The 25,047-nt window shown below is 39.4% G+C and overlaps 1 protein-coding gene, 1 long non-coding RNA gene and 1 pseudogene across 3 annotated transcripts in view; 2 read left to right on the top strand and 1 right to left on the bottom strand.

Annotated features, from left to right (window-relative positions):
• Positions 1–639: 639 nt before the first annotated feature.
• Positions 640–12,025, top strand: DPPA2 (developmental pluripotency associated 2; the record flags this gene model as incomplete). Its single annotated transcript, XM_082625094.1, has 7 exons — positions 640–663; positions 2,424–2,571; positions 3,984–4,144; positions 4,565–4,618; positions 5,056–5,314; positions 9,453–9,648; positions 11,932–12,025. The coding sequence occupies 7 exons, from the start codon at positions 640–642 to the stop codon at positions 12,023–12,025; spliced, it is 936 nt and encodes a 311-aa protein (XP_082481220.1).
• Positions 12,026–16,780: 4,755 nt separating this feature from the next.
• LOC309806492 overlaps positions 16,781–25,047 on the top strand; it is a 58,432-nt gene continuing 50,165 nt past the window's right edge. The window contains exon 1 of the long non-coding RNA XR_014294399.1: positions 16,781–16,856. This is a non-coding gene — a long non-coding RNA (uncharacterized lncRNA). The remainder of the gene's footprint in view (positions 16,857–25,047) is intronic.
• LOC309806489 (small nuclear ribonucleoprotein G-like) lies at positions 18,868–19,128 on the bottom strand (annotated as a pseudogene). Its single transcript has one exon. The product of its transcript is annotated as a small nuclear ribonucleoprotein G-like (transcript).

Consider the following 25,047-nt stretch of genomic DNA (forward strand, 5'->3'; position numbering starts at 1 on the left):
TCATTAGTACATCACTTGCCTTAGCGTTTTGGCTTCTGCTGTTCTTATTCTGAATAGCCAAACCTTTCCCTTCTACTCAGCCCGCCATTATTGCAGGCATAAACTCTGTGTTTAGAGCTAGATCCAGGAGAGATCATGTTATCCAGTCCCTACAATCTAAATCCAATCTCCCAGTGAGTGACACACCCATGGGCATAAAGCAGTTATAAAATACCTTTGAACTTCTATTCCCTCCACAAAGCATCATTCAATCTATCACCAATATTGTTTACAAAGATTGTGTATTTGTTTGTAACTTGTCAACAAGTGTTTGTCATTTTCAAGTTTCACCTAAGTCTCACCTTAAAGGAATAAAAACCAAAAATGTTTTAAAAAATCAGGAGTGATATTAATTACCCAATAACTTAACTCTCGCCTAATAGAAAAGCCTGGGTATAAAACTGATGAAATTATCACACTGTCAGATAACAAGGGAGGGGGAAAAAGAGGAGGAAGGAAAACAGCTCTTCTGGAAAACAGGAAGTAGGAGACATTTGCTTATAAAAGGAGAAATTGGACTAGAAACCTCAGGTTAAGAGGATTAAATTGCAGATGTCCTTAACATTGCCTGGCTCTGCCTTTCTCTGAGAGTTTCTTGGAATGGCACACCTGAATTATGAGAAGGTAAGTTTGGTTTGAATTTCATTTACTTTCCCACAGATTCACTTTTTAAAGCCTTTCTAGAGCTCACTTATATTTCCCTCTTTCTGGATGTAAGAAATCTCTATCTGAGAATCTCCCTCTTTTGCAAGCGAATTATTACTTTTCTTTCATGTGATTGCGGTATACAACTTGGGTGAAAGTAAAAAAGGAGAAACTAAATATTTCTGTTCCTAGTTCAAAGTAAGATATTTATTTTGTAGAAAGACATGTTGTAGCTGGGCAAGATAAAACGGTAAAGAAATGGAGAGCTGCCATAAAAAGAAAGTGAAAAGGGTAATGTGGATAAGGTCAGAAAGTGACGTGACTAGTAGGTTTATTTCCCCCAGGAGTAAGAAGCAAACCTACTCCCAATGGCCTTGGTACCAAAGGGTTTCCTGACTAGGCTTGGGTAGTCCTGGACTAGAGGAGAACATAAGTTGAGTAGGTTTCATAGGTATTTGCAGGGGCCACTGCACCGGGCTAGAGAACTGAATTGGCCAATATGAAGTATATGATTATGGGCAAGTCATATAGCTGCTTACCTCTTGAGTGGAGTGATACTCTCTCAATAATGTCCTTTTTTTTTTTTTAAGCTGACCAGTGAAATGTTTCCTGGAGTGCTTTGAAAAAGTGGTGTACAAATGCAAAACCCCTTTTGCTAGCTGAAGTGCAGAGCAAGGGGAAGTCTTTGAAGAGATTTAAACTGGGTGCGGAGGGGCAGGCGGGCGGGCGGGCGGGCAGGCGGATGGGGACGGGCCTGGCCGCATTGGATTCACTTAGCTGTTCAGAGAAGAGAATATTACAATTGAGCTGGAATGGAGTTTATTCACCCTTGGATTGGAGAGGAAAACTAGAAACTTAAGCATATGTGACTCTATGTTATTGTCATTTAATTTCTAAGCCTCAGTTGCCTAATTTCTAAAATATGAAAACTAATAAATTACTACAAGTATGTTATAGGTTTAAATGAGAAATACAAAAAGGTCCTAGCACAGTGCATGTGGACTGTACAAAACCAGTAAATATCAGTTCCTTCCTACCTATCCACTTTATCTTTCATTCATGAAATTGTTAAAAGAACACTGAGTGTCCACTCTGTGCTTGGCACTGTGTAAGCCCTGCGATAGCAGTGGAGAGTAAGACAGATACATTTGCTCCCCTCAGGTCGTGGGGCTGAAACAAGGTTGGTATGGCTGAAGCTCAGAAACCTCAGGGCTCTTAAGCTGGAAAGGCAGGCAGGGGCCTGGCTGTTCAACAATTTATAGGCTACACCAGGGAGTTTTGTCTTTTAACTGAAGTATTTTAAACAAGCAGGAGAGCAGTCTGCAGAAAGGAGCCAGAATGGATTGGGATCACAGGAGATTACTGATTCTGCCAGTGATGATAACGTGAATCACACAACAGAAGATGAAAAGGCAGAAACACCTTCTACACAGATTTAGGAGATAAAAGCATTTGGTGTTCTAACTGATGGAGAGGAAGGCCATGAAGAAAATGGTTTCCCCAAACTCAAGATCTATGCTTTAATTTCCTCTTATCATCCACATGTAAATCTGCTTTTGCCCATTTCTTCATTGTTTTTCTCATCTAATAAAGGGCCAATGAATCAATATCAAATTCAGGGAATCTCAGTCTTTCCATCCAGCTATTGGCTTCTTTTATTCATTAGTTGTGCCATGAAAATAAATATTTTAGTTGTACAGCATTAAATGAGAATCAGTGATTGAGCCTTGCTTTTCCAGAATTTCTTTGAAGAGGCCTTAGGCGAAGAAAATATGGTTCTTACATTGCTTCCAGTTAATGAGGAAATTGTTGAAGACCATCAAACCGAACCAAGTGTTTCTTCAACTTCAGAAGTCAAAGTGGAGTCACTGAGTCCAAATGATCAAGGTATGAGAACAACAGGGTGAGCTCAGTTTGCTGCTCCTCCAGCTCTGGAAGCCCAGGAAAAGTAAGATTCTTCTTCCCCTGTCCTTTAACTATGCAACACCCAGCTTAAATCTCACCTTGATTATCTGTGGTAGGAGATTTCTCAAACTCTCATACTGCTCATTTGCTAAGCACCATTACTGTCTTACTTTTAAAAAGACACAAAAACTAGGCATGTGGAGTGCTTTGGACAGAGCATGACCTCATGGGGCAGCTAGATGTGAGCTCAAATTCCCAACCCATGAAGCTCAATCGTCTTTCCATTTTTACATAGTTCTTATGAAAACCAAATCATTCCGAGCTTTTTTCTTTTTCTTTTATTTCGAGCTTTTTTGAGATATAACTGACACATAAAACATGGTGTAATTTTAAGGTGTACAGGGTGATGATTGATGTACATATATATTGCAAAATGATTACCAAATTAAGGTTAATTAACACATCCGTCACCTCACACAGTTAACTTTTCCCCCACTGTGGTGAGAACATTTTAAGATTTACTGTCTTTTTAATTTTTAAGCATACATTATAGTATTAACTGTAGTCACCACGCTATACATTAGATCCCTAGAACTTACTCATAACTGAAAATTTGTACCCTTTGATCAACATCTTCCCATTTCCCCTACTCCCAATTCCTGTCAACAACCAATCTACTCTCCATTCCTGAGTTCAGCCTTTTTAGATTCCACATATAAGATCAGATGGTATTTGGGAGACTAAATCATCTTGAAAAGCATCTAGTCTTTTGCTTGGTGAGCAATTACTGATCAAATATCTAGCGGCTCTTAATATCATGACCCTTTGTATCAGGGCTTCATATGAAGGCATTGAATAAGTATTTTCAGAATGATTTTATTTTGGGGGCAAATGATGAGGACTTCCAGATAAAGTAGACAGTGATAAGTTAAGTTAAGCAAAGTGATGTGAGACAAGGTACGTTTTCTCTGTAGAGAAAAATGAGGCAGGTTGACAGAATGGAGGACCATTGTTGGATGGGGTGGTTTTAATTATCTCTAGGGACAGATATTTTGTGGTCCAACATCTACACATTTTGGGGGAGCAATCCAATATAATGTTCTATCCAGGTGGTTGTTTATGGCTGCAAAAAGCAGGTTGCTATAGGTAGTGTAAAAAAAGTGGAATTTAGAATTTCAAAATGTGTATTTGAGTCCCAGGTCTGCCATTTTAATGGTGGTGTGATCTTGGGCAAGTCCTTTAACTCCTGAATCTATTACCTTATTTGTAAGATGAATAATAGTTGATATGTATATGTACAAATTGGGTTATGAGAAATAAGTGAGAACTTTGTAAAATCTTAAAGAATTTACAAATATTACATTATTACTACTTTGTTTCTCTTCTTTTCTCAGTTCATCCTCCTCAGACAGATGCACAGGTCAAAGCTTGCCCAAAATCTAGTCGTAGTAAACCAATTTCTCCCTTGCCAGCCATACTGCCTCCAATTAACAACGTGAGTCGGGACACTTTGCGGAAATGGTGCCAACAACTTAATTTGAGTACCGATGGTCAGGTGAGTGCACTGGTAGGAATCTCTGGTGCTTGCAACAAGTATGGGAGCTCTGCCAGCTTTTAATTTTTTAATTAAATTTTAATCAATCAATTAATTAATTTTAAATTAATTATTTTGGGGGTTTTCATTGTGGTGCATGAACTTCTCATTACGGTGGCTTCTCTTGTTGTGGAGCATGGGCTCTAGGTGTGCAGGCTTCAGTAGTTGTGGCATGTGGGTTTCAGTAGTTGTGGGCCTGGGGCTCTAGAGCGCAGGCTCAATAGTTGTGGTGCAGAGGCTTAGTTGCTCCACGGCATGTGGGACCTTCCCGGACCAGGGATCGAACCCATGTGCCCTGCACTGGCAGGCAGATTCTTAACCACTGTGCCACCAGGGAAGTCTGCAGGTTTTAATGTTTATTTCCCTTCTTAATTTCTTTAGAAAATAGATGTTTATCTGAGACTCCAGAAACATGCTTATCCTGAAAAAGATCAGGTGAGTGAGGAGTGTCATGATTTAAGTTCTGACTGTGAATTTTTCCTCCTCTCCACCATCTCTATATGGTGGCAAGGTTTCTCAACCAAGACAATTGACATTTCGGGCCAATTAATTTCTTTTTGTCCTGGGGCTTGTCCTGTGCATTTTAGGATGTTTAGTAGCCTAAATATCCATGGATTCTACCCACAATGTGTTAGTGATCTCCCTCCCCCTATACACAGTTTTGACAATCAAAATTTCTCCCAGTTGAGAACCACTGCTCTGAGGGAACTAACATTCCTAAACCCTTCCCACACTGACATACACAGGTACATGTTCATACATGTATGAACACAGGTACATCTTCATACATGTATGAAGAATGATAAAATCAACCCAAATGTCCTTGGGGCGGTGACGCTTCACTGCATACTCATCGTGAATTCCATTTGCAGTATATTCCTGAATCATCACGGGAGGCCAGATTGCAGTCATGTCCAGGGAAACACAAGACGGTGACCAAGAGAGCAAGTGTGCAGAAAAGGAAGATGAGTGAGAATGAGGAAAGGACTAACGTGGTTGAAGTGATAACTTCAGCTCAGGCAGCCATGTTGGCAGCATGGTCAAGAATCGCTGCAAGAGCTGTTCAACCTAAGGCTATAAATTCACGTCCCCTGCCTACCTCTGTTGAGTCCTTTCTGCCGCAAGCTTCTGGTAAGATCAACCTTAAAGAATGGTTACCATGCCAGAGAAAGAAGACACACTTTTATTAGTCCAATACTGATGGTAGTTAAAGGGAAAGCGTTAGTTAAAATATCTGCAGATGGGAAGTTAGGTTCATAGAGGGCTTATCTTGTGATTGATAGATAGCCAAGTTTTGCTTGAATGGCTCTCTGAGCCAGGTGGCTAAGTGGGGACACTTTCTCATCGCTGAGCACAGATCCAAGGTGGGAAGAAAGCATAATCTGGTAATGTGGTCAGCCACAGCCTGAGGTCTTCCCCTTTCTATTGGATTGGAAGAATTAATTTAAATGACCATGGTTCAAACCCTTGTCTTACCACTTCCTAGGTATGTGACATTGGCAAGTTACTCAGCATAAACCCTGGTATCCTGATTTATAAAATGAAGATTTCAACTATTCTACTTGATAGAATGATTGTGAGCCTTATGAAATACAACTTGGTATCCTAAAAGTAGGCAATGATAATTAAAATATTTGGGGCCCCTGTCCTCTTGAGAAATCTCGAGAATAACTTAGCCCCATCTTTCTCCAATTCCTGCTCCACTCTTTGATACTTCTGTTTCATTTCCATCAGACCCTACCTCAGGCCAGCACAAAGTCATTCTCTTTATTGGCTTGAATTCTTTTCCTCTCTCCATCCCATTTCCAGAGGTGTTCTGGATCCTCTTTTTTTTTTCTTAAATTTATTTATTTATTTATTTATGGCTGTGTTGGGTCTTCGTTTCTGTGCAAGGGCTTTCTCTAGTTACGGCGAGCGGGGGCCACTCTTCATCGCGGTGCGTGGGCCTCTCACTGTCGCGGCCTCTCCTGTTGCGGAGCACAGGCTCCAGATGTGCAGGCTCAGTAGTTGTGGCACACGGGCTTAGTTGCTCCGCGGCATGTGGGATCTTCCCAGACCAGGGCTCGAACCCGTGTCCCCTGCATTGGCAGGCAGATTCCCAACCACTGCACCACCAGGGAAGCCCCCTCTTTTTTTTTATTATTAATTAATTTATTTATTTTTGGCTACATTGGGTCTTCGTTGCTGCGGGCAGGCGCTCTCTAGTTGCTGCAATCCGGGGCTACTCTTTGTGACAGTGTGCAGGCTTCTCCTTGCGGTGGCTTCTCCTGCTGCAGAGGGGCTCTAGGTGTGCAGGCTTCAGTAGTTGTGGTGCACGGGCTTCAGTAGTTGTGGTGCACAGGTTTAGCTGCTCCAAGGCACGTGAGACCTTCCTGGACCAGGGATCAAACGAGTGTCCCCGGCATTGGCATGCAGATTCTTTTTTTTTTTTTTTTTTTTTTTTTTGCGGTATGCGGGCCTCTCACTGTTGTGGCCTCTCCCGTTGTGGAGCACAGGCTCTGGACACGCAGGCTTAGCGGCCACGGCTCACAGGCCTAGCCGCTCCGCGGCATGTGGGATGTTCCCGTACAGGGGCACGAACCCGTGTCCCCTGCATCGGCAGGTGGACTCTCAACTACTGCACCACCAGGGAAGCCCTGGCAGGTGGATTCTTAACCACTGCGCCACCAGGGAAGCCCTACTCATCCTTTTAATTCCTCTTCATTCAGCAGTTATCAAGCACCTACTGGGATCCAGGAGTGTGCCTAGCCACACTCTTTAAATTATTCTTTAAATTTTATTTTTTAAAATTTATTTTATTGAAGCATAGTTGATTTACAGTGTTGTGTTAATTCCTACTGTACAGCAAAGTGATTCAGTTATACATATATGTATACATTCTTTTTCATATTCTATTCCATTATGGTTTATCACAGGATATTGAATATAGTTCCATGTGCTATACAGTAAGGCCCTGTTGTTTATCCATTCTGTGTATAATAGTTTGCAACTGCTAATCCCAAACTCCCAAGTTCTCTATGTCTGTGTGTCTGTTTCTGTTTTGTAGATAAGTTCATTTGTGTCATATTTTAGATTCCACATATAAGTGATATCATATGGTATTTATCTTTCTCTTTATGACTTACTTAGTATGATAATCTCTAGGTATATCCATGTTGCTGCAAATGGCATTGTTTCATTCTTTTTTATGGCTCATACTCCATTGTGTATATGTGCCACATCTTTTTTATCTGTCAATGGACATTTAGGTTGTTTCCATGTCTTGACTATTTGTAAACAGCTCTGCAATGAACACTGGGGTGCACGTGTTCTTTCGAACCATGTTTTCTTCAGATATATGCTCAGGAGTGGGATTGCTGGATCACATGGTAGCTCTGTTTTTAGTTTTTTAAGGATCTCTGTACTGTTCTCCATAGTAGCTATACCAATTTACATTCCCACCAACAGTGTAGGAGGGTTCCCCCTTTTCTCCACATCCTCTCCAGCATTTGTTATTTTGTAGACTTTTTTTTTTTTTTTTTGCGGTACTTGGGCCTTTCACTGCCGTGGCCTCTCCCGTTGCGGAGCACAGGCTCCGGACACGCAGCCCCAACGGCCATGGCCCACGGGCCCAGCCGCTCGCGACGTGCAGGATCCTCCCGGATCGGGGCACAAACCTGCGTCCCCTGCATTGGCAGGCGGACTCCCAACCACTGCGCCACCAGGGAAGCCCTGTAGACTTTTTAATGATGGCCATTCTGTATGGTGTGAGGTGGTACCTCAGTGTAGTTTTGATGTGCATTTCTCTAATAATTAGTGGTATTGAGCATCTTTTCATGTGCCCATTGGCCACCTGTACGTCTTCTTTGGAGAAATGTCTATTTAGGTATTCTGCCCATTATTTGACTGGGTTGTTTGTTTTTTGTTATGAACTGTTTGTATATTTTGAAAATTAAGCCTTTGGCGGTCTTGTCATTTGCAAATTTTTTCTCCCAGTTCATAAGTTTTTTGTTTGTTTGTTTGTTTATGGTTTTCTTTGCTGTACAAAAGCTTGTAAGTTTGATTAGGTCCCATTTATTTATTTTTGCTTTTATTTCTTTTGCCTTGGGAGACTGACCTAAGAAAACACTGCTACAATTTATGTCAGAGAATGTTTTGCCTATGTTCTCTTATGGTATCATGTCTTATATTTAAGTCTTAAAACCATTTTGAGTTTATTTTTGTGTATGGTGTGAGTATGTGTTCTAACTTCATTGATTTACATGCAGCTGTGCAACTTTTCCAACACCATTTGCCGAAGAGGATGTCTTTTCTCTATTGTATATTCTTGCCTTCTTTGTCAAAGATTAATTGAGCATAGTGTGTGTGTTTATTTCTGGGCTCTCTATTCTGTTCCATTGATCCATATGTCTGTTTTTGTGCCAATATCATGCTGTTTTGATTACTGCAGATTTGTAGTGTCATCTGAAGTCTGGGAGAGTTATGCCTCCTACTTTGTTCTTTTTCCTCAGGATTGCTTTGGCAATTCTGGGTCTTTTATGGTTCAGTATAAACTGTAGGATTATTTTTTTAGTTCTGTGAAAAATCATGGGTTATTTGATAGGGATCACCTTAAATCTGTAGATTGCTTTGTGTAGTATGGCCATTTAAATAATATTAATTCTTCCAATCCAAGAGCGTGGTAATCTCTACTCTTATTTTACAGTCTGACTGGGGAGATTTTATAGATATTTAAGCCTACAGTGATTGCTCCTTTCTCTCAATTTCAGACACTTGATATCTATAGGACTTAACTACTCTGTTGTCTCTCAAATATCCCATCTCCCCAATTAGATTGTTCCTTAGACTTTTAAAAAAGATCCTTTTGCCTGTTTTCTATAGTTGAGGCAGTACAATGTAATGGTTAGGCAAATTGGCTGTGAATCAGAATACCTAGATCCTTGTTTTGGTTCTGGGAAAATTATGATATTTTAACACTGTAAGCTTCACTTACTTCACCTGTAAATAAGAAAAGTAAATAAAAGGTAAATATTAATAATGTTCTTAAGAATAAATGTATTAATACATGTAAGTCACTTAGCAAAATCCCGGACACAAAGCAAGGTTTCCAAAAGTTAATTGTTATTGTCCTCTGTGCTATGTAGTTTGTGAAGTTAGATTACGGTGTCTTTTGGTCTACATTTTTCATGCTTCTCATTCAGTTGATTCAAGAATGACTCACTGAGAGATTGGATTGGGGTACTGTTACCTGATCGTAGCAGTTTATATTTGCTTCTTTTTCCTTGCCTAGGTGTCCGGTGGTGTGTGGTCCATGGCAGACCACTCTTGGCAGACATAGAAGGTTGGGTTCGCCTGCAGTTCCATGCAGGTCAGACCTGGGTGCCTAACACTCCCAGGAGGATGATCTCTCTCTTCATGTTACCTGCCTGCACTTTCCCATCCCCAGACCTAGAAGATAATATGTTATGTCCTGAATGTGCTAAGAGGTAACCCTTAAGTATCTTTCTAAATATGACACAGAGAACAATAGATGTCTAGATGGGTTTCTGAAAAATTTAGTAGGAGAAGGCAGAGGGCAAACATGCTGTTTCCTTAATTTGCCATATAGATCAGGCAAAAATGGGAAGCAAAAATAATTTAGCAGTGGATTAGAACCCAGATAAACGTAGCTTCTTCTTAGCAACCTTAACAAGGTAGCTGACAAGTTAAGACCTTAACTGCCTCAACTTTAGAGAAATCTGTTTTAAGAAAGAAAAAATTAGGTTCTTACCATATGTCAGATACTTAGCTGGGGATACAAAAATTAGTAAGACAAAACCCATGTAGCATGCTGAGACGAAAATGAGTAAGAGATGCTATGAAACTCTCTGGAAAGTACCTATATTGAAGTGACTTAGGGAAACTTCAGAAGGGATTACATGTACTGAGGAAGAGTTTACCAGTTAGAAAGTAAAAATTTGGGCATTTTGGTAGTCAAAACAGCCCCTACCAATACATGGAAGAATATGACCTGCTTAGAGATTGCAAATAGGCCTATATGATTGAAGCTTATATTGACAAATAAGTCTGGGAAGGGAAGGAGCAGACTACTGAACGTTTTATATCTATATTAAAGGTCTCATATTATCCTGGGGGTCATAGTTTCTCAGTCACTTTTGGGACATAGATTTCTTTGAGAAAATAATGATAACAACATCTTCTCCACTCAAGAAAATACACATTGTGCATACACATAAGCAGTGCTTTAGGTTTTATATGGACGTGGAACTCATGAGCACAAAATTCAGCTTTTGGTGATAGAATTGGATGGAGGTGATGCAAGATGGGTGTGAAGGAAAATTAGGTTTTTATTTTTATTTTTTTATAGTTAGGTTTTTTAAAATATTTATTTATTTATTTATTTAGCCGTGTCAAGTCTTAGCTGCAGCACACAGGCTCTTCATTGTGGCATGTGGGATCTTTCATTGCGGTGTGCGGGCTCTTTGTTGCGGCTCATGGGCTTCTTTCTAGCTGTGGCGTGAGGACTTAGTAGTTGTAGCACAGGGTCCCAGAGCATGCGGACTCAGTAGTTGTGGCACGCGGGCTCTAGAGCATGTGGGGTTCGTTGTCCCGTGGCATGTGGGATCTTAGTTCCCAGACCAGGGATCGATCCCGCATCCCCTACATTGGAAGGCAGATTCTTAACCACTGGACCACCAGGGAAGTCCTGAGGTTTTTTTGTTTTTTAAGAAAGTAGACTGAAATCTTATGACAGAGACTAGATTGGAGGGTAAGAAATTACTATAATAATTCTGGAAAGATGTAATTTATGACCTTGGCAAAGAATTTGAAGTGGAATGGGACAAATGTAAGAGTTGCAGGAGTATAGAGAACAGGATGCCACCTTATTAGACGAAAGGCAGAAGTTCAGTTCAAGGGCAAAGAATGATACATGGGACATGCTTCACATGGGTCTAGTGTTCAGAGAAGTATGGGTTAGAGAGAAACATCTTTGGGAGTCATTAACATGCAAATTGAACACAAGAATATGTAAGAATTAGAAGGGACTGCAGAAGAACCTTAAAAGAGAATCAGCTTATCGATGGCAGGTGAGCAATGAAGACTGAAAAGGTGCAGTTAGAGGTTGGAAGATAAATGAGAAAAAAAGCAATGGGTTGAGAGTTTCAGAAGGAAATAGATGGTAGTGAGTGTAAGATTATGGTTAATGTAGTGTTGCTGGGAACGTCAATTTGGTACACCATTGGCAGCCTTTTTGAGAGTCTGTTGAGAGGGTCAGGTGATAGTTGGAACAGAGCATGTGAAGAACTAGGAACAGGTCATATTGATGATCTCTACTACCTGAGCTAGAGGAGATAGTAGTTAGTTGAGGCAGTAATATCAAAGGAGCTTGTTTGTGTCTTCCCTTCCTTCCTTCTTTCCTTCCCTCCTCTGTTTCTTCTTTTTAATTTTTAATGGGAAAACCAAGAGCATGTGTGAACAGAGAGGGGATGTGGGGAGAAGGTTTGAGGAGGAAAGGGAAAGTATAAAGATAAAGGAAGTAGAACCAATTGTAGTTTAGAGAATAGGAGCCCTGATATTAAGTGGACAATGTTGTTCCTTTGCTTACTGCATAAAATCTTTTTACCCACCATCCTTGGGTTGTGGGACAAACTACTCACAAACTCCAGAAGGGTATTCCTCATTTTATTGGTCATTTTCAAGGGGTTGGTATGTAATGGTCTATCTTATTCTAACCATTTTCCAAAATGTTTTTCTGACTTGCTTTATAGGAACAAGAAAATTATGAAAAGATTAATTGCAATGGGGAAGAGGAAGAAACCTGGTTTGGACATACCAACATCATTGCTTTTAGATGGGCCATGACTTAATACAAAATAAATGGTTAGCGGAGGGGAAGGGGTGGGGTGTGGGTGAAATGTGTGAAGGGGGATAATTGTATGGTAATGATGGTAATTAAACTTATATCAGTTTTGTAGTGTACACAAATATCAAATTACTATGTTGTACACCTGTAACATAACATTATATACCAATTTTACCTCAATATAAAAAAATGTTTGTTAGAATACACCAGTGAAGCCAGCTAGTCCTGGACTTTTGTTTGTTGGGAAGTCTTTGATTATGATTCAATCTCCTTACTAGTAATCATGAAAAAAAAAAGATAAATGATGGAGAGCCCACAGTTAAAGTGACTTGCATCCCAGTGATTGCTATGCTCTGTCCTCACCATCCTCAATGTTGCCTGATGCCTTAAGTACCGATGGGAATGTCTGGATTCTGTACTTAGGTTTACCAAAAAGTGACTGTTACTGCTGCTTCAGGTACTAGCTATATAGGATGTAATTTGTTTTTATTTTAGTTAATAGATTTTTGTCTTTTTAGCAGTTTTAAGCTTTCAGAAACATTGAGCAGAAAATACAGAATTCTCAAATACCACCCCTCCTCCCCACCCCATTTCCTCTACTATCAACATCCTGCACCCGAGTGGCACAGTTGTTGAACCTACATTGACCCATCATTGTCACCCAAAGCCCATAGTTTATATAAGGGTTCATTCTTTGTGTTGTACACTCTATGGGTTTTGACCAATGTATAATGACATACTCATCATTTTAGTGTCATACAAAATAGTTTCACTGTGCTATAAAAATGTTCTGTGCTCCACCTATTTAATGCTTTCTCCCCCCAACTCCAGACCACTGATCTTCTTCCTGTCACCATAGCTTTGCCTCTTTACAGAATGTCATACAGTTGGAATCATACAGTAGCCTTTTCAGATTGACTTCTTTCACAACAGAAAATGTATTTAACATTCTTTCATGTTTTTTCATGGCTGGATTGCCCACTTTTTAATGTTGAATACTCCATTGTTTGGATGTACCATAATTTATCCATTCACATATTGAAGGCCACCTTGGTTGCTTCCAAGTTTTGGCAATTATGAATAAAGCTGCTATAAACATTTGTGTGCAGGTTTTTTTGTGAACATACATTTTCAACTCATTTGGATAAATATCAAGGAACATGATTTCTGAATCATAAGAGTATGTTTAGTTTTATAAGAAACTGCCAAACTATCTTCCAAAATGGCTGTACCATTTTGCATTCCCACCAGCAATGAATGAGAGTTCCTTCTGCTCCACATCCTTACTAGCATTTAGGGTTGTCAGTGCTTTGGATTTGGGCCATTCTATCTTATTTTTAAAATAAATTTATTTATTTTATTTATTTATTTTTGGCTGCGTTGGGTCTTCATTGATGCATGCAGGCTTTCTTTAATTGCGGCAAGTGGGGGCTACTCCTTGTTGCAGTGCGCGGGCTTCTCATTGCGGTGGCTTCTTTTTGTTAATTTTTTTAGATTAATTAGTATATTTAGAAAATTGATATTCAACATGATTGATATAGATGGATTAAGATCTGTATTTGTTTTCATCACCCTCTTTTTGAATTTTTTGTCTTCCCCTCTTTCTCATTTTAGTTGAACATTTTATATGACTCCATTTTTTTCCCCTCTCCTGTATATCAATTACACTTTCACTACTGTTTTTTCTTTGTGTGTGCTTGCCCTTGAGTTTGCTATGGTTACTAGCAATCAAGTTCTTTTTCTTTTTTTTTCTTTTTTAAATATAAGTCATTTTTTAAAAATGGAATTTATTTATTATTTCTTTTTGGCTACGTTGGGTCTTTGCTGCTGTGTGTGGGCTTTCTCTAGTTGCGGCGAGCAGGGGCTACTCTTTGTTGCAGTGTGCAGGTTTCTTATTGCGGTGGCTTCTCTTGCTGCAGAGCATGGGCTCTAGGCACACGGGCTTCAGTAGTTGTGGCACACAGGCTCAGTAGTTGTAGCTTGCGGGCTCTAGAGCTCAGGCTCAGTAGTTGTGGCACGTGGGCTTAGTTGATCCATGGCATGTGGGATCTTCCTGGACCAGGGCTCAAACCCGTGTCCCCTGCATTGGCAGGCAGATTCTTAACCACTGTGCCACCAGGGAAGTCCCCAGGCTCTTTTTCAAATAACAGTATAGCGATTCACGAGTATTGCAAGTGCCTTGTAATATAGTATTTCCAACTCCTACTTCTCCCTTATAACATTGCTGTCATTCATTTTATTTATCCATTTATTTATTTTGAACAAACATATGTTAGATCAATTAGGAATAAGAAAAATAAAAGATTTTATCTCCTTTTACTTCTTCTCTAGAACTCTTCTTTAGAGCTGAGTTTCTGACCTATATCATAGTCTTTCTGAAGATTTTTTGAAAAAGAATCCAGGTTTATTAAGCCAGACATTAATTTGCAAGAGATTTGTAAAACAATGTTACCCTTCTGACTAAATTTCTTTTATGAAAATATATTATTTTCCATAAAGATATTTATGTTAACATGTAATGGGTTTATTATTTTTAGTGAAAAAATATTTTAAAAAGTTACTCAGTTTTAATGTCTAATCTGGCAAATATTGAAAGACAAACAAAATCTCAATAATTCTCAATAATTTTTAAGAGTGTGAAGGAGTTCCAAGACCAAAACGGTTGAGAATAGTTGATCTAGTCCAACCCTCTCTCTCTTGTTCCCCCAATTTTTAGAGGCTTGGAGTGGGAAGGGGCCCTTCTCAGGGAGATTGTGGCTGTGGTCCTGACACTCCATATTTGGTGAAAGCCTTTGAAAAAGATACCTCCTCTCCGGTGTATTCACTCTCTCTTCATTGGATCCTTATCTGGATTTAAATGTCTTTGAACATTTTTAAAAAAGGCCTTTCTCTATACGTATACCTCCTTCCACCTTACAATTGCTAAGTCATTGTAACAAACTTCTTGAAGAAATTGTTAACACTCATATCCCTACTTTCTCATCTTTCACTCACTCATTCAATATGTATTTATTGATAGCTATGTACCTACCATATACAGTTTTAGGTGCTCATAACGCAACAATGAATTAAACAAAATCCTTGTTCTTTTAAATCTTACATTCTAGTGAGGGTAGACATGTCCAGAAAAATTGTCCAGAACTTGTAAATGGGCAGAAGAGGATTACTGGGTGATCTTTCATTGTAGTGCTGGGGTATATCTTTGATTGACTTTATATTGATTAAGCTATCTTACAAGTTTGTAGGGGTAGAGGCTAACTGGTAGAAAACTGATAGCAATGCAAATAATTCTTGTCTGAGAACAATGCAAATACTTCCTATTCCTAGTAATGCAAATGGATTTTGTCTAGTAAAGATGGAATTCATTTCCATCTGGTAGAAGAAATAACTCCCAGAATTACAGTTTTTTGCTTCATAGGATATTAGTATTGTTGTAACTATTAGCAAATTCATTTCAGTATTCCTTTGGCTGATAATCTAAATCTCTGAAACTCAAATTCTCATTTGAACAAATCTTACCTACCATCTTACTGGTTCCCTCATCATTTAAGATAATAATGGATGAGTAGTTTATTATGATGAATAAAATCTTTGTCATGTGTTCATTATTTATTTTTATGAAATATGTTTTCAACCTTTTGAAAATTATTTAGCAGACTAAAAGAAAATAAAATACATATCAGGTGGTAATAAGTCAAAAGAATAAAACAGGGCAAAAGGACAGCTATTAACTGGTGGTGTAGTATGGTACTGTTTTAGATAGGGCCAGTCAAGTCCTGCACTACTCTCTCTTAACTGTAAGTGGAATCCATTCTCTCCTCTCCATCTTCACTGCCACCACACTAATCCAGACCATTACCTTCTCTCATCTGATCTCCTCGCCTTACTCCTACCTACTCCGATCATCAGCTATCAGATGATCATTTTTATAAACAATTATCTGATCATGTCCCTCTTTTCCACTGGCTCCCTATGTGGAGTCAAGTTTTGTGGGGTCTAAACCTTACACAATTCGGGAGGCCCTCTTTGAGAAAAATAATGCAAAAATTAGGTACCGGGGGCTTCCCTGGTGGCGCAGTGGTTGAGCGTCCGCCTGCCGATGCAGGGGACGCGGGTTCGTGCCCTGGTCCGGGAGGATCCCACATACCGCGGAGCGGCTGGGCCCGTGAGCCATGGCCGTTGAGCCTGCGCGTCCGGAGCCTGTGCTCCGCAACGGGAGAGGCCACAACAGTGAGAGGCCCGTGTACCGCAAAAAAAAAAAAAAAAAAAAAAAAAAATTTAGGTACCGAGCCTTGAAAGGGGTAGTGCAAATGACAGGTTCTGAAACTTAACTTCATTAGCTTCACTATAAATCTTCCTCTGCCTTCAAGTCTAGCCTCCTTTTTCTCTACCTCAAGAACTTTCTCCGTACAATTTCTGCCCAGAAGGCTCTTCCCGTCCCCTTTTGCCTAGATAACTCTTGAAGTACTCAGCTCCCGATCCTCCCTGAAACCCCAACCGGATTAGGGACCTTTACAGCCTCTCCCAAGTCCAAGCATCCCAGCAGAGTCAGCTTTCTGTGCAAACGATCCTTCAAAAGATCCCTGGCTGGGCGGGGTTTGCACCTGAGATATGTCTGTGGGCGGAGCCCCAGGCGAGAGTGAGCCGTGGTCCTCTCCCCTTTACGTCCGGAGTGGGGCGCACCACCTCTCCGGAACCTGCACGGCTCCCGTTGCGGTTCCGGACGGAATTACTGGGCGGCGCACGCCGACTTGGCTGCGCAGGTAGTGAGAGTGCTCGGGTCATGCGGAAGCGTATGGACTTCGCGACAGTCCCGCGGTGACATAAGAAGTGGGTAAGATCCAGTGACAGCAGCCTCTTGCCGCCGCCCCTCGGGAAACTTCTCCAGCCCTTCCAATCACTTTCCTCACCCTCCTCTGAAAACTTTCTAACATTTCTTGCGAGACAGATCTACTGGTGACCAATGCTCTCAGTTTTTGTCTGAGAAAGTATTTCTTCACTTTTGAAGGATAATTTTGCCAAACATAACATTCTAAGTTTTTTTTCCCCTTAGATACTTTAAATATCGCTTCACTCTTTTCTTGCTTGCATGTTTCCCGAAGAGAAGCCATAAATTTCCCTTTTCTCCTCCAGACCTTCATTAGGAAAACATTAAAGCACACTGAAGGGGCTTCCCTGGTTGTGCGGTAGTTGAGAGTCCGCCTGCCGATGCAGGGAACACGGGTTCGTGCCCCGGTCCGGGAGGATCCTACATGCCGTGGGGCGGCTGGGCCCGTGAGCCATGGCCGCTGAGCCTGCGCGTCCGGAGCCTGTGCTCCGCAACGGGAGAGGCCACAGCAGTGAGAGGCCCGTGTACCGCAAAAATAAATAGATAAATAAATAAAGAATCTGCCTGCCAAAGCACGGGACACGGGTTTGAGCCCTGGTCGGGGAAGATCCCACATGCTGTGGAGCAACTAAGCCCGTGCACCACAACTACTGAGCCTTCGCTCTAGAGCCCATTCTCTGAAACAAAGAGAAGCCACCACAATGAGAAGCCCGCGCACCACAAAGAAGAGGAGCCCCTGCTCTCCGCAACTAGAGAAAGACCGCGCAGCAACAAAGACCCAACGCAGCCAAAAATAAATAAATAAATTTATAAAAAAAAAAAACACACTGAAGAACTGAAGAAAACAATACAATGAATACCTGTATTCCCTCTACCTAAATTTAGTGCGTTAATATTTTTCTAAAGTTGACATATTATATCATATATAATTTTTTTACTAAATTATTTAAAAGTTGTAGAGATCAAAACCAGAGTTTTTCAAATTTTCACATTTGTTCAAAATGTTTCTAAACAAAATCCAGTCAATGTTTACACATTATATTTGGTTATTAAAACTTTTTCAGGATCAATTCCCCCATTACTTTCTTCATTACTTTTTTTTTTTTTTTGGCCCTGCCTTGTGGCTTGTGGGATCTTAGTTCCCCTATCAGGGATTGAAACTGTGCCCTGGGCAGTGAAAGAAGGGAAACCTAACCACTGGACCACCAGGGAATTCCCAATTACAATTTTTTTTTTGAAGAGTCTAAGCCAGTTGTTTTGCAGAAGGTCCTACTTTTTTTTAATTAATTTATTTTTGGCTACATTGGATCTTTGTTGGTGCACGCAGGCTTTCTCTACTTGTGGGGAGCAGGGGCTACTCTTCGTTGTGGTGCGAGGGCTTCTCATCGTGGTGGCTTCTCTTGTTGCGGAGCATGGGCTCTAGGGCACGTGGGCTTCAGTAATTGTGGTGCACGGGCTCAGTAGTTGTGGCTCACGGGCTCTAGAGCGCAGGCTCAGTAGTTGTGGTGCATGGGCTTAGTTGCTCCACGGCATGTGGGATCTTCCCGGACCAGGGCTTGGACCCATGTCCCCTGCACTGGCAGGTGGATTCTTAACCACTGTGCCACCAGGGAAGCCCCCTCCTTTTTTTTTTTAAAGTAAAGTTGATTTATAGTATTTCAGGTATACAGCAAAGTGATTCAGTTATAGGTATACATATACATACATATACTTTTTCAGATTCTTTTCCACTGTACATTTTTATAAGATATTAAATATAGTTCCCTGTTCTATACAGTAGGTCCTTGTTGTTTATGTATTTTATATATTTTATATATAGTAGTGTGTAATTGTTAATCCCAAATTCCCAATTTATCCCTCCCCCCCTTTGGCAACCATAAGTTTGTTTTCTTTTTGTTTGTTTGTTTGTTTTGGACTATTACAAAAGTTTATTTAGCAAAAAAGTTCAGTAAGAAAATGTACATGACTCAGATTTTATCATAGTAAAATGTGGAGAGGGGACACGTAGAAGCAGTTGATTTCTCTGGTGAACACAGCCATTGTTCATACTTTTTCCAAGGCTTCTAACATGATGATACTATTTCCTCGTATTACCACCATTCCAGTATTGTTCTGTTGCTCACTAGTTGCCATCTCCACACATTCATCTATCACAAGATTCATAAAGGGATCTAATCCCTACAGTATTCCTTGGACGTGTCTGCCACCATTTAATTTTTATGATAACTTCTTGTCCATAAATTTCTTCAACTCGGGAGGGTGAGCTTTGCTCATGATGTCTACTCAGCAGGCTCAAAGATGCCTCCAAACAGAATTCGAGTCATCCCTCATGCTCCAGCAGTAGCAATGTTTGTTTTCTATGTCTGTGAGTCTATTTCTGTTTTGTAAATAAGTTCATTTGTATCATTTTTTAGATATAAGTGATATGATATTTGTCTTTGTCTAATATACTTCATTTAGTATGATAATCTCTAGGTCCATCCATGTTCCTGCAAATAGCATTATTTCTTTCTTTTTTATGGTTGAGTAATATTCCATTGTGTGTGTGTGTGTGTGTGTGTGTATTATATATATATATATATAATATATATATATTATATATATGCCACATTTTCTTTATCTATTAATCTGTCGGTGGACATTTAGGTTGTTTCCACATCTTGGCTATTGTAAATAGTGCTGCTATGAACACTGGGGTGTGGGTATCTTTTCCAAATAGAGCTTTTGTCTTTTCCGGATATATGCCCGGGAGTAGGTTTGTTGGATGATATGGCAACTCTATTTTTAGTTCTGTAAGGAACCTCCATACTGTTCTCCATAGTGGAGCAACATTTACATTCCCAGCAACAGTGTAGGAGGGTTCCCTTTTCTCCATACCCTCTCCAGCATTTATTATTTGTAAACTTTTTTTTTTCCATGCTATGCAGCTTGTGGGATCTTAGTTCCCTGAAGTTCCCTGAAGTTCCCTGAGCAGGGATTGAACCCTGGCCCCGGTAATGAAATTGCTGAGTCCTAACCACTGGATCACCAGGGAATTCCATATTTGTATACTTTTTGCTGATGGTCATTCTGACCACTGTAAGTTGGTACCTCACTGTAGTTTTAATTTGTATCTCTCTAATAATTAGTGATGTTGAGCATCTTTTCATGTGCCTTTTGGCCATCTGTGTGTCTTCTTTGGAGAAGTGTCTGCTTAGGTCTTCTGCTCATTTTTTTGATTGAGTTGTTTGTTTTTTGATATTGAGGTTTATGAACTGTTTGTATATTTTGGAAATTAATCTCTTGCCACTCCTATCCTTTGCAAATATTTTCTCCCATTCTGTAGCTTGTCCTTTAGTTTTGTTTATGGTTTCCTTTGTTGTGCAAAAGCTTTTAAGTTTAATTAGGTTCACCCCCTTTCTTTTTTGCTTTTGTTTCCATTACTCTAAGAGATGGGTCCAATGAAATATTGCTGTGATTTATGTCAAAGAGTGTTCTACCTATGTTTTCTTCTAAGAGTTTTATAGTATCTGTTCTCACATTTAGATCTTTAATCCATTTTGAGTTTATTTTTCTATATGGTGTTAGAAGATGTTTTAATTTCATTTGTTTACATGTAGCTGTCCAGCTTTTCCAGCACCACTTGTTGAGGAGGCTGTCTTTTCTCCATTGTATATTTTTGCCTCCTTTGTCATAGATTAATTGACTATAAGTGTGTGGGTTTATTTCTGGGCTTCCTGTCCTGTTCCATTGATCTATGTGTCTGCTTTTGTGCCAGTATCATACTGTTTTGATTACTATAGCATTGTAGTCTGAAGTCAGGGATTCCTCCAGCCATGTTCTTCTTTCTCAGGTTGTTTTGTCTGTTCAGGTTCTTTTGTGTTTCCATACAAATTTCAAAATTTTTTGTTCTAGTTCTATGAAAAATGCCATTGGTAATTTGATAGGGAATGCATTGAATCTGTAGATTGCCTTGGGTAGTATGGTCATTTTAATGATATTGATTCTTTCAATCCAAGAACATGGTATATCTTTCCATCTGTTTGTGTTGTCTTCAATTTCTTTCATCAGTGTCTTATAGTTTTTGGGGTACAGGTCTTTTACCTCCTTAGGTATGTTTATTCCTAGGTATTTTTATTCTTTTTGATGTGATGGTAAGTGGGATTGTTTCCTTAATTTCTCTTTCTGATAGTTCATTGTTAGTGTATAGAAATGCAATAGATTTCTGTATATTAATTTTGTATCCTGAAACTTTACGAATTCATTGATGAGCTCTAGTAGTTTTCTGGTAGTGTCTTTAGGATTTTCTATGTATAGCATCATGTCATCTGCAAAGAGTGACAGTTTTACTTCTTCTTTTCCAGTTTGAATTTCTTTTATTTCTTTTTCTTCTCTGATTGCCATGGCGAGGACTTCCAAAACTATGTTGAATAAAAGTGGTGAGAGTGGACATTCTTGTCTTGTTCCTGATCTTAAAGGAAATGCTTTCAGGTTTTCACTGTTGAGTATGATGTTAGCTGTGGGTTTGTCATATTTGGCCTTTATTATGTTGAGGTATTTTCCCACTATGGGTCCTACATTCTGAGTGAGAAGATATTACTCCCTTTACCTTACTCTTTTTTTTTCTATTATAAAATGATGACATGCTCATTATATTCAAAAAAGAAACATAGAAAGTAAAAACTGTATATCTGAACTTCCAAGAGACAATAAGTAATCATATATTAATGGAAGGGTCAGTTCATCAAGAAGATATAACAATTATATCTGTACCAAACACGAGCCCAGAAATGTATGACTCAAATAGAATTGAAAGAATAAATAGACAGTTCCACAATATTTGGAAATTTCAATACCCCACTTTCCATAATATATAGATAACAGAAGTTCAGTAAGGAAATAGGAAACTTAAATAATACCATAAACCAACTAGACCTAACAGATATCTGTAGAATACCCCAAAACAACAGAATACACATTCTTCTCTAGTATACCTAAAACATTTTCCAGGATAGACAATATATTAGGCTACAAAACAAGTCTCAGTAAGTTTTAAAAAATTGGAATCATGCAGCGTATTTTTTCTGACCAAAATAGAATGAAGAAATCAATAGAATCAATAATAGAAGGAAATAGAGCAGTTATAAATGAAATCAATAATATAAGAAGAAATAACTGAAGGAAAGCTAGAAAACTCACATCTATGTGGAAATTAAACAACACAATTTAAAATAACCAGTCGAGGGACTTCCCTGGTCGTCCAGCAGTAAAGCATCTGCCTTACAATGCAGGGGATGCATGTTCAATCCCTGGTCAGGGAACTAAGATCCCACAAGCCACAGGGAAACTAAGCCCACGTGCCCCAACTACTGAGCTCATGTGCCTCAACTAGAGAGCCTGCATGGCACAAACTACAGAGCCCACACGCTCTGGAACCCATGTGCCACAGCTACAGAGCCCACATGCCCTGGAACCTGCATTCCACAACTAGAGAGAGAAAACCCGCACACCAGAGCTAGAGAGACACCCGCGCAATGAGAGAGAAGCCCACATGCCTCAATTAAAGATCCCGCAAGCCTCAACGAAGATCCTGCATGCCACAACTAAGACCCAATGCAGCCAAAAAATAAATAAATAATAAATAAATCTTTAAAAAAATAACATGAAATAACCAATGGATCAAAGAATAAATCACAAGGGAAATTAGAAAATACTTAGAGATTAATGAGAATGAAAATGCAACATACCAAAACTCATGGATGTAGTGAAAGCAGTGCTCATGGGTAAATTTTTTTTTTTTTTTTTTTGCGGTATGCGGGCCTCTCACTGTTGTGGCCCCTCCTGTTGTGGAGCACAGGCTCTGGACGCACAGGCTCAGCGGCCATGGCTCACGGGCCTAGCCGCTCCGCGGCATGTGGGATCCTCCCGGACCAGGGCACGAACCCGTGTTCCCTGCGTTGGCAGGCGGACTCTCAACCACTGTGCCACCAGGGAAGCCCCATGGGTAAATTTTTACAGTAAGTGTCTACATTTAAAAAGAAGAAAGATCTCAAATCAATAACCTAGCTGTATACCTTAACAAACCAGAAAAAGAACTAAACCTAAAGTTAGGAGATGGAGGAAATGATAAGTATTAGAGCAGATATAAATGAAATCAATAATAGGAAAACAATGGAATTAATGAAACCAGAAGTTCTTTGAAAATATCAAGAAAATTGAGAAACCTTTAGCTAGATTAAAAAACAAAACAAAAAAACCTCAAATACTAAAATTGGAAATGAAAGGCGGGCATTGTCAATTTTACATAAATAAAAAGGATAATTAAGAAAATATTGTGAATAGCTGTATACCAAGAAATCGTATAAGTTGGATGAAATGGAAAAATTCATAGAAACCCATAAACTACCAAAACCGACTCAAGAAAAACATAATAAGTCAATAACAAGGAGACTGAATCAGTAATCAAAACCTCCCAACAAAGAAAAGCTCAGGACCAGATGGCTTCACTGCTGAATTCTATCCAACATTTAAAGAAGAATTAATACCAGTCTTTCTCAAAGTCTTTCTAACTTGTTCTAGGAGGCCAGCATTACTCTCATACCAGAACCAAAGACACTATAAGAAAATGATAGACCAATGTACCTTGTGAATATAGATAGCAAAATCCTGAACAAAAATACTAAAAAGAAGATGAATTCAATGACATATTAAAAGAATTATACACAATTACCAAGTGGGATTTATCCCTGTGACACAAGGGTGGTTCAACATGAAAATCAGTGCAATATATCCATTAATAGAAAGAAGGAAAAAAACACATAACTGTTTCAGAAGAAACATTTAAGAAAATCTAACACCATTTCATGATGAAAACATTGAATAATCGAGGAGTAGAAGGGAACTTCCTCAACATGATAAAGGTCATATATGCAAAGCCCACAACTAACATCATTCTCAGTGGTGAAAAGCTGAGTTTTTCCCCTAAAGTCAGGAACAAGGCAAGAATGCCCATTTTTACCACTTCTTTTCAACATGGTGCTAGAGGTTCTAGCCAGAGAAGTTAGGCAAGAAAAAAAGAAATAAACATAACCTTACTTCAAAAGGCAGAAATAAAGTTATGTCTATACACACGACATGATGTTACATATAGAAAACTCTAAATCATCCATCAAAAAACTATTAGAGCTAATTATAGGACTTCCCTGGTGGTCCAGTGGTTAAGACTCCGCACTTCCATGGTAGGGGCACAGGTTCGATCCCTGGTTGGGGAATTAAGATCCCACAGGCCATGTGGTGTGGCCAAAAAACCCAAAACCACCCCCCCCACAAAACTATTAGAGCTAATTATATTTGCAGAATATAAAAATCAACACAAAACTCAGTTGTATTTCTTTATACTAGCAGTGATGATCTGAAAAGGAAAATAAGAAAATGATTCCATTTACAATAGCATCAAAAATAGCATAAAATACTAAAGAATAACCTTAACTAAGAAGGTACAAGACTTGTACACAGAAAACTATGAAACATTGCTGAAAGAAATTACTTTTCCCCCTTAGTTAATTAGTGTGGTAAAATAAAACTGATCAGTTTCAAATGTAGAAACACACTTGTGTTTTTTATACTGCTAACTTATGATTCACTTTATGATTATATTTTATGTTTTATTTGAAAAATTTTGTACCAAAGAAAAGTTGAAAGAATAGAAATAATTTACCATTTGTTAACATTTTGGCCATATTTGATAAACCTCTTTTTCTATTTGTTGTTGATTGGTTACCCTGCCAGATAAGCAGACACAGGAGTAAGCAGACACATTCTTGGTCCCTAAATACCTCAGCATGCATCTTCTAAGAATAAGGACATTCTTCTATGTAATCACAATATCATTATAAAACCTAAGAAATAGGGCTTCCCTGGTGGCACAGTGGTTGAGAGTTCACCTGCCAATGCAGGGGACACAGGTTCATGCCCCAGTCCGGGAAGATCCCACATGCCGTGGAGTGGCTAGGCCCGTGAGCCATGGCCACTGAGCCTGTGTGTCCGGAGCCTGTGCTCCGCAACGGAAGAGGCCACAACAGTGAGAGCCCTGCGTACCGCAAAAAAAAAAACCTAAGAAATATACAGCCGTTCCATAATAGCATTTAATGTCTAGTTCATATTCAAATATGCTTAATTGTCCCCAAAATATGTTTTGTAGTTTTCTTTGAAAAA

This window comes from Mesoplodon mirus, assembly GCF_964341445.2.
Source record: "Mesoplodon mirus genome assembly, chromosome: 6".
Classification (NCBI taxonomy): Eukaryota; Metazoa; Chordata; class Mammalia; order Artiodactyla; family Ziphiidae; genus Mesoplodon; species Mesoplodon mirus.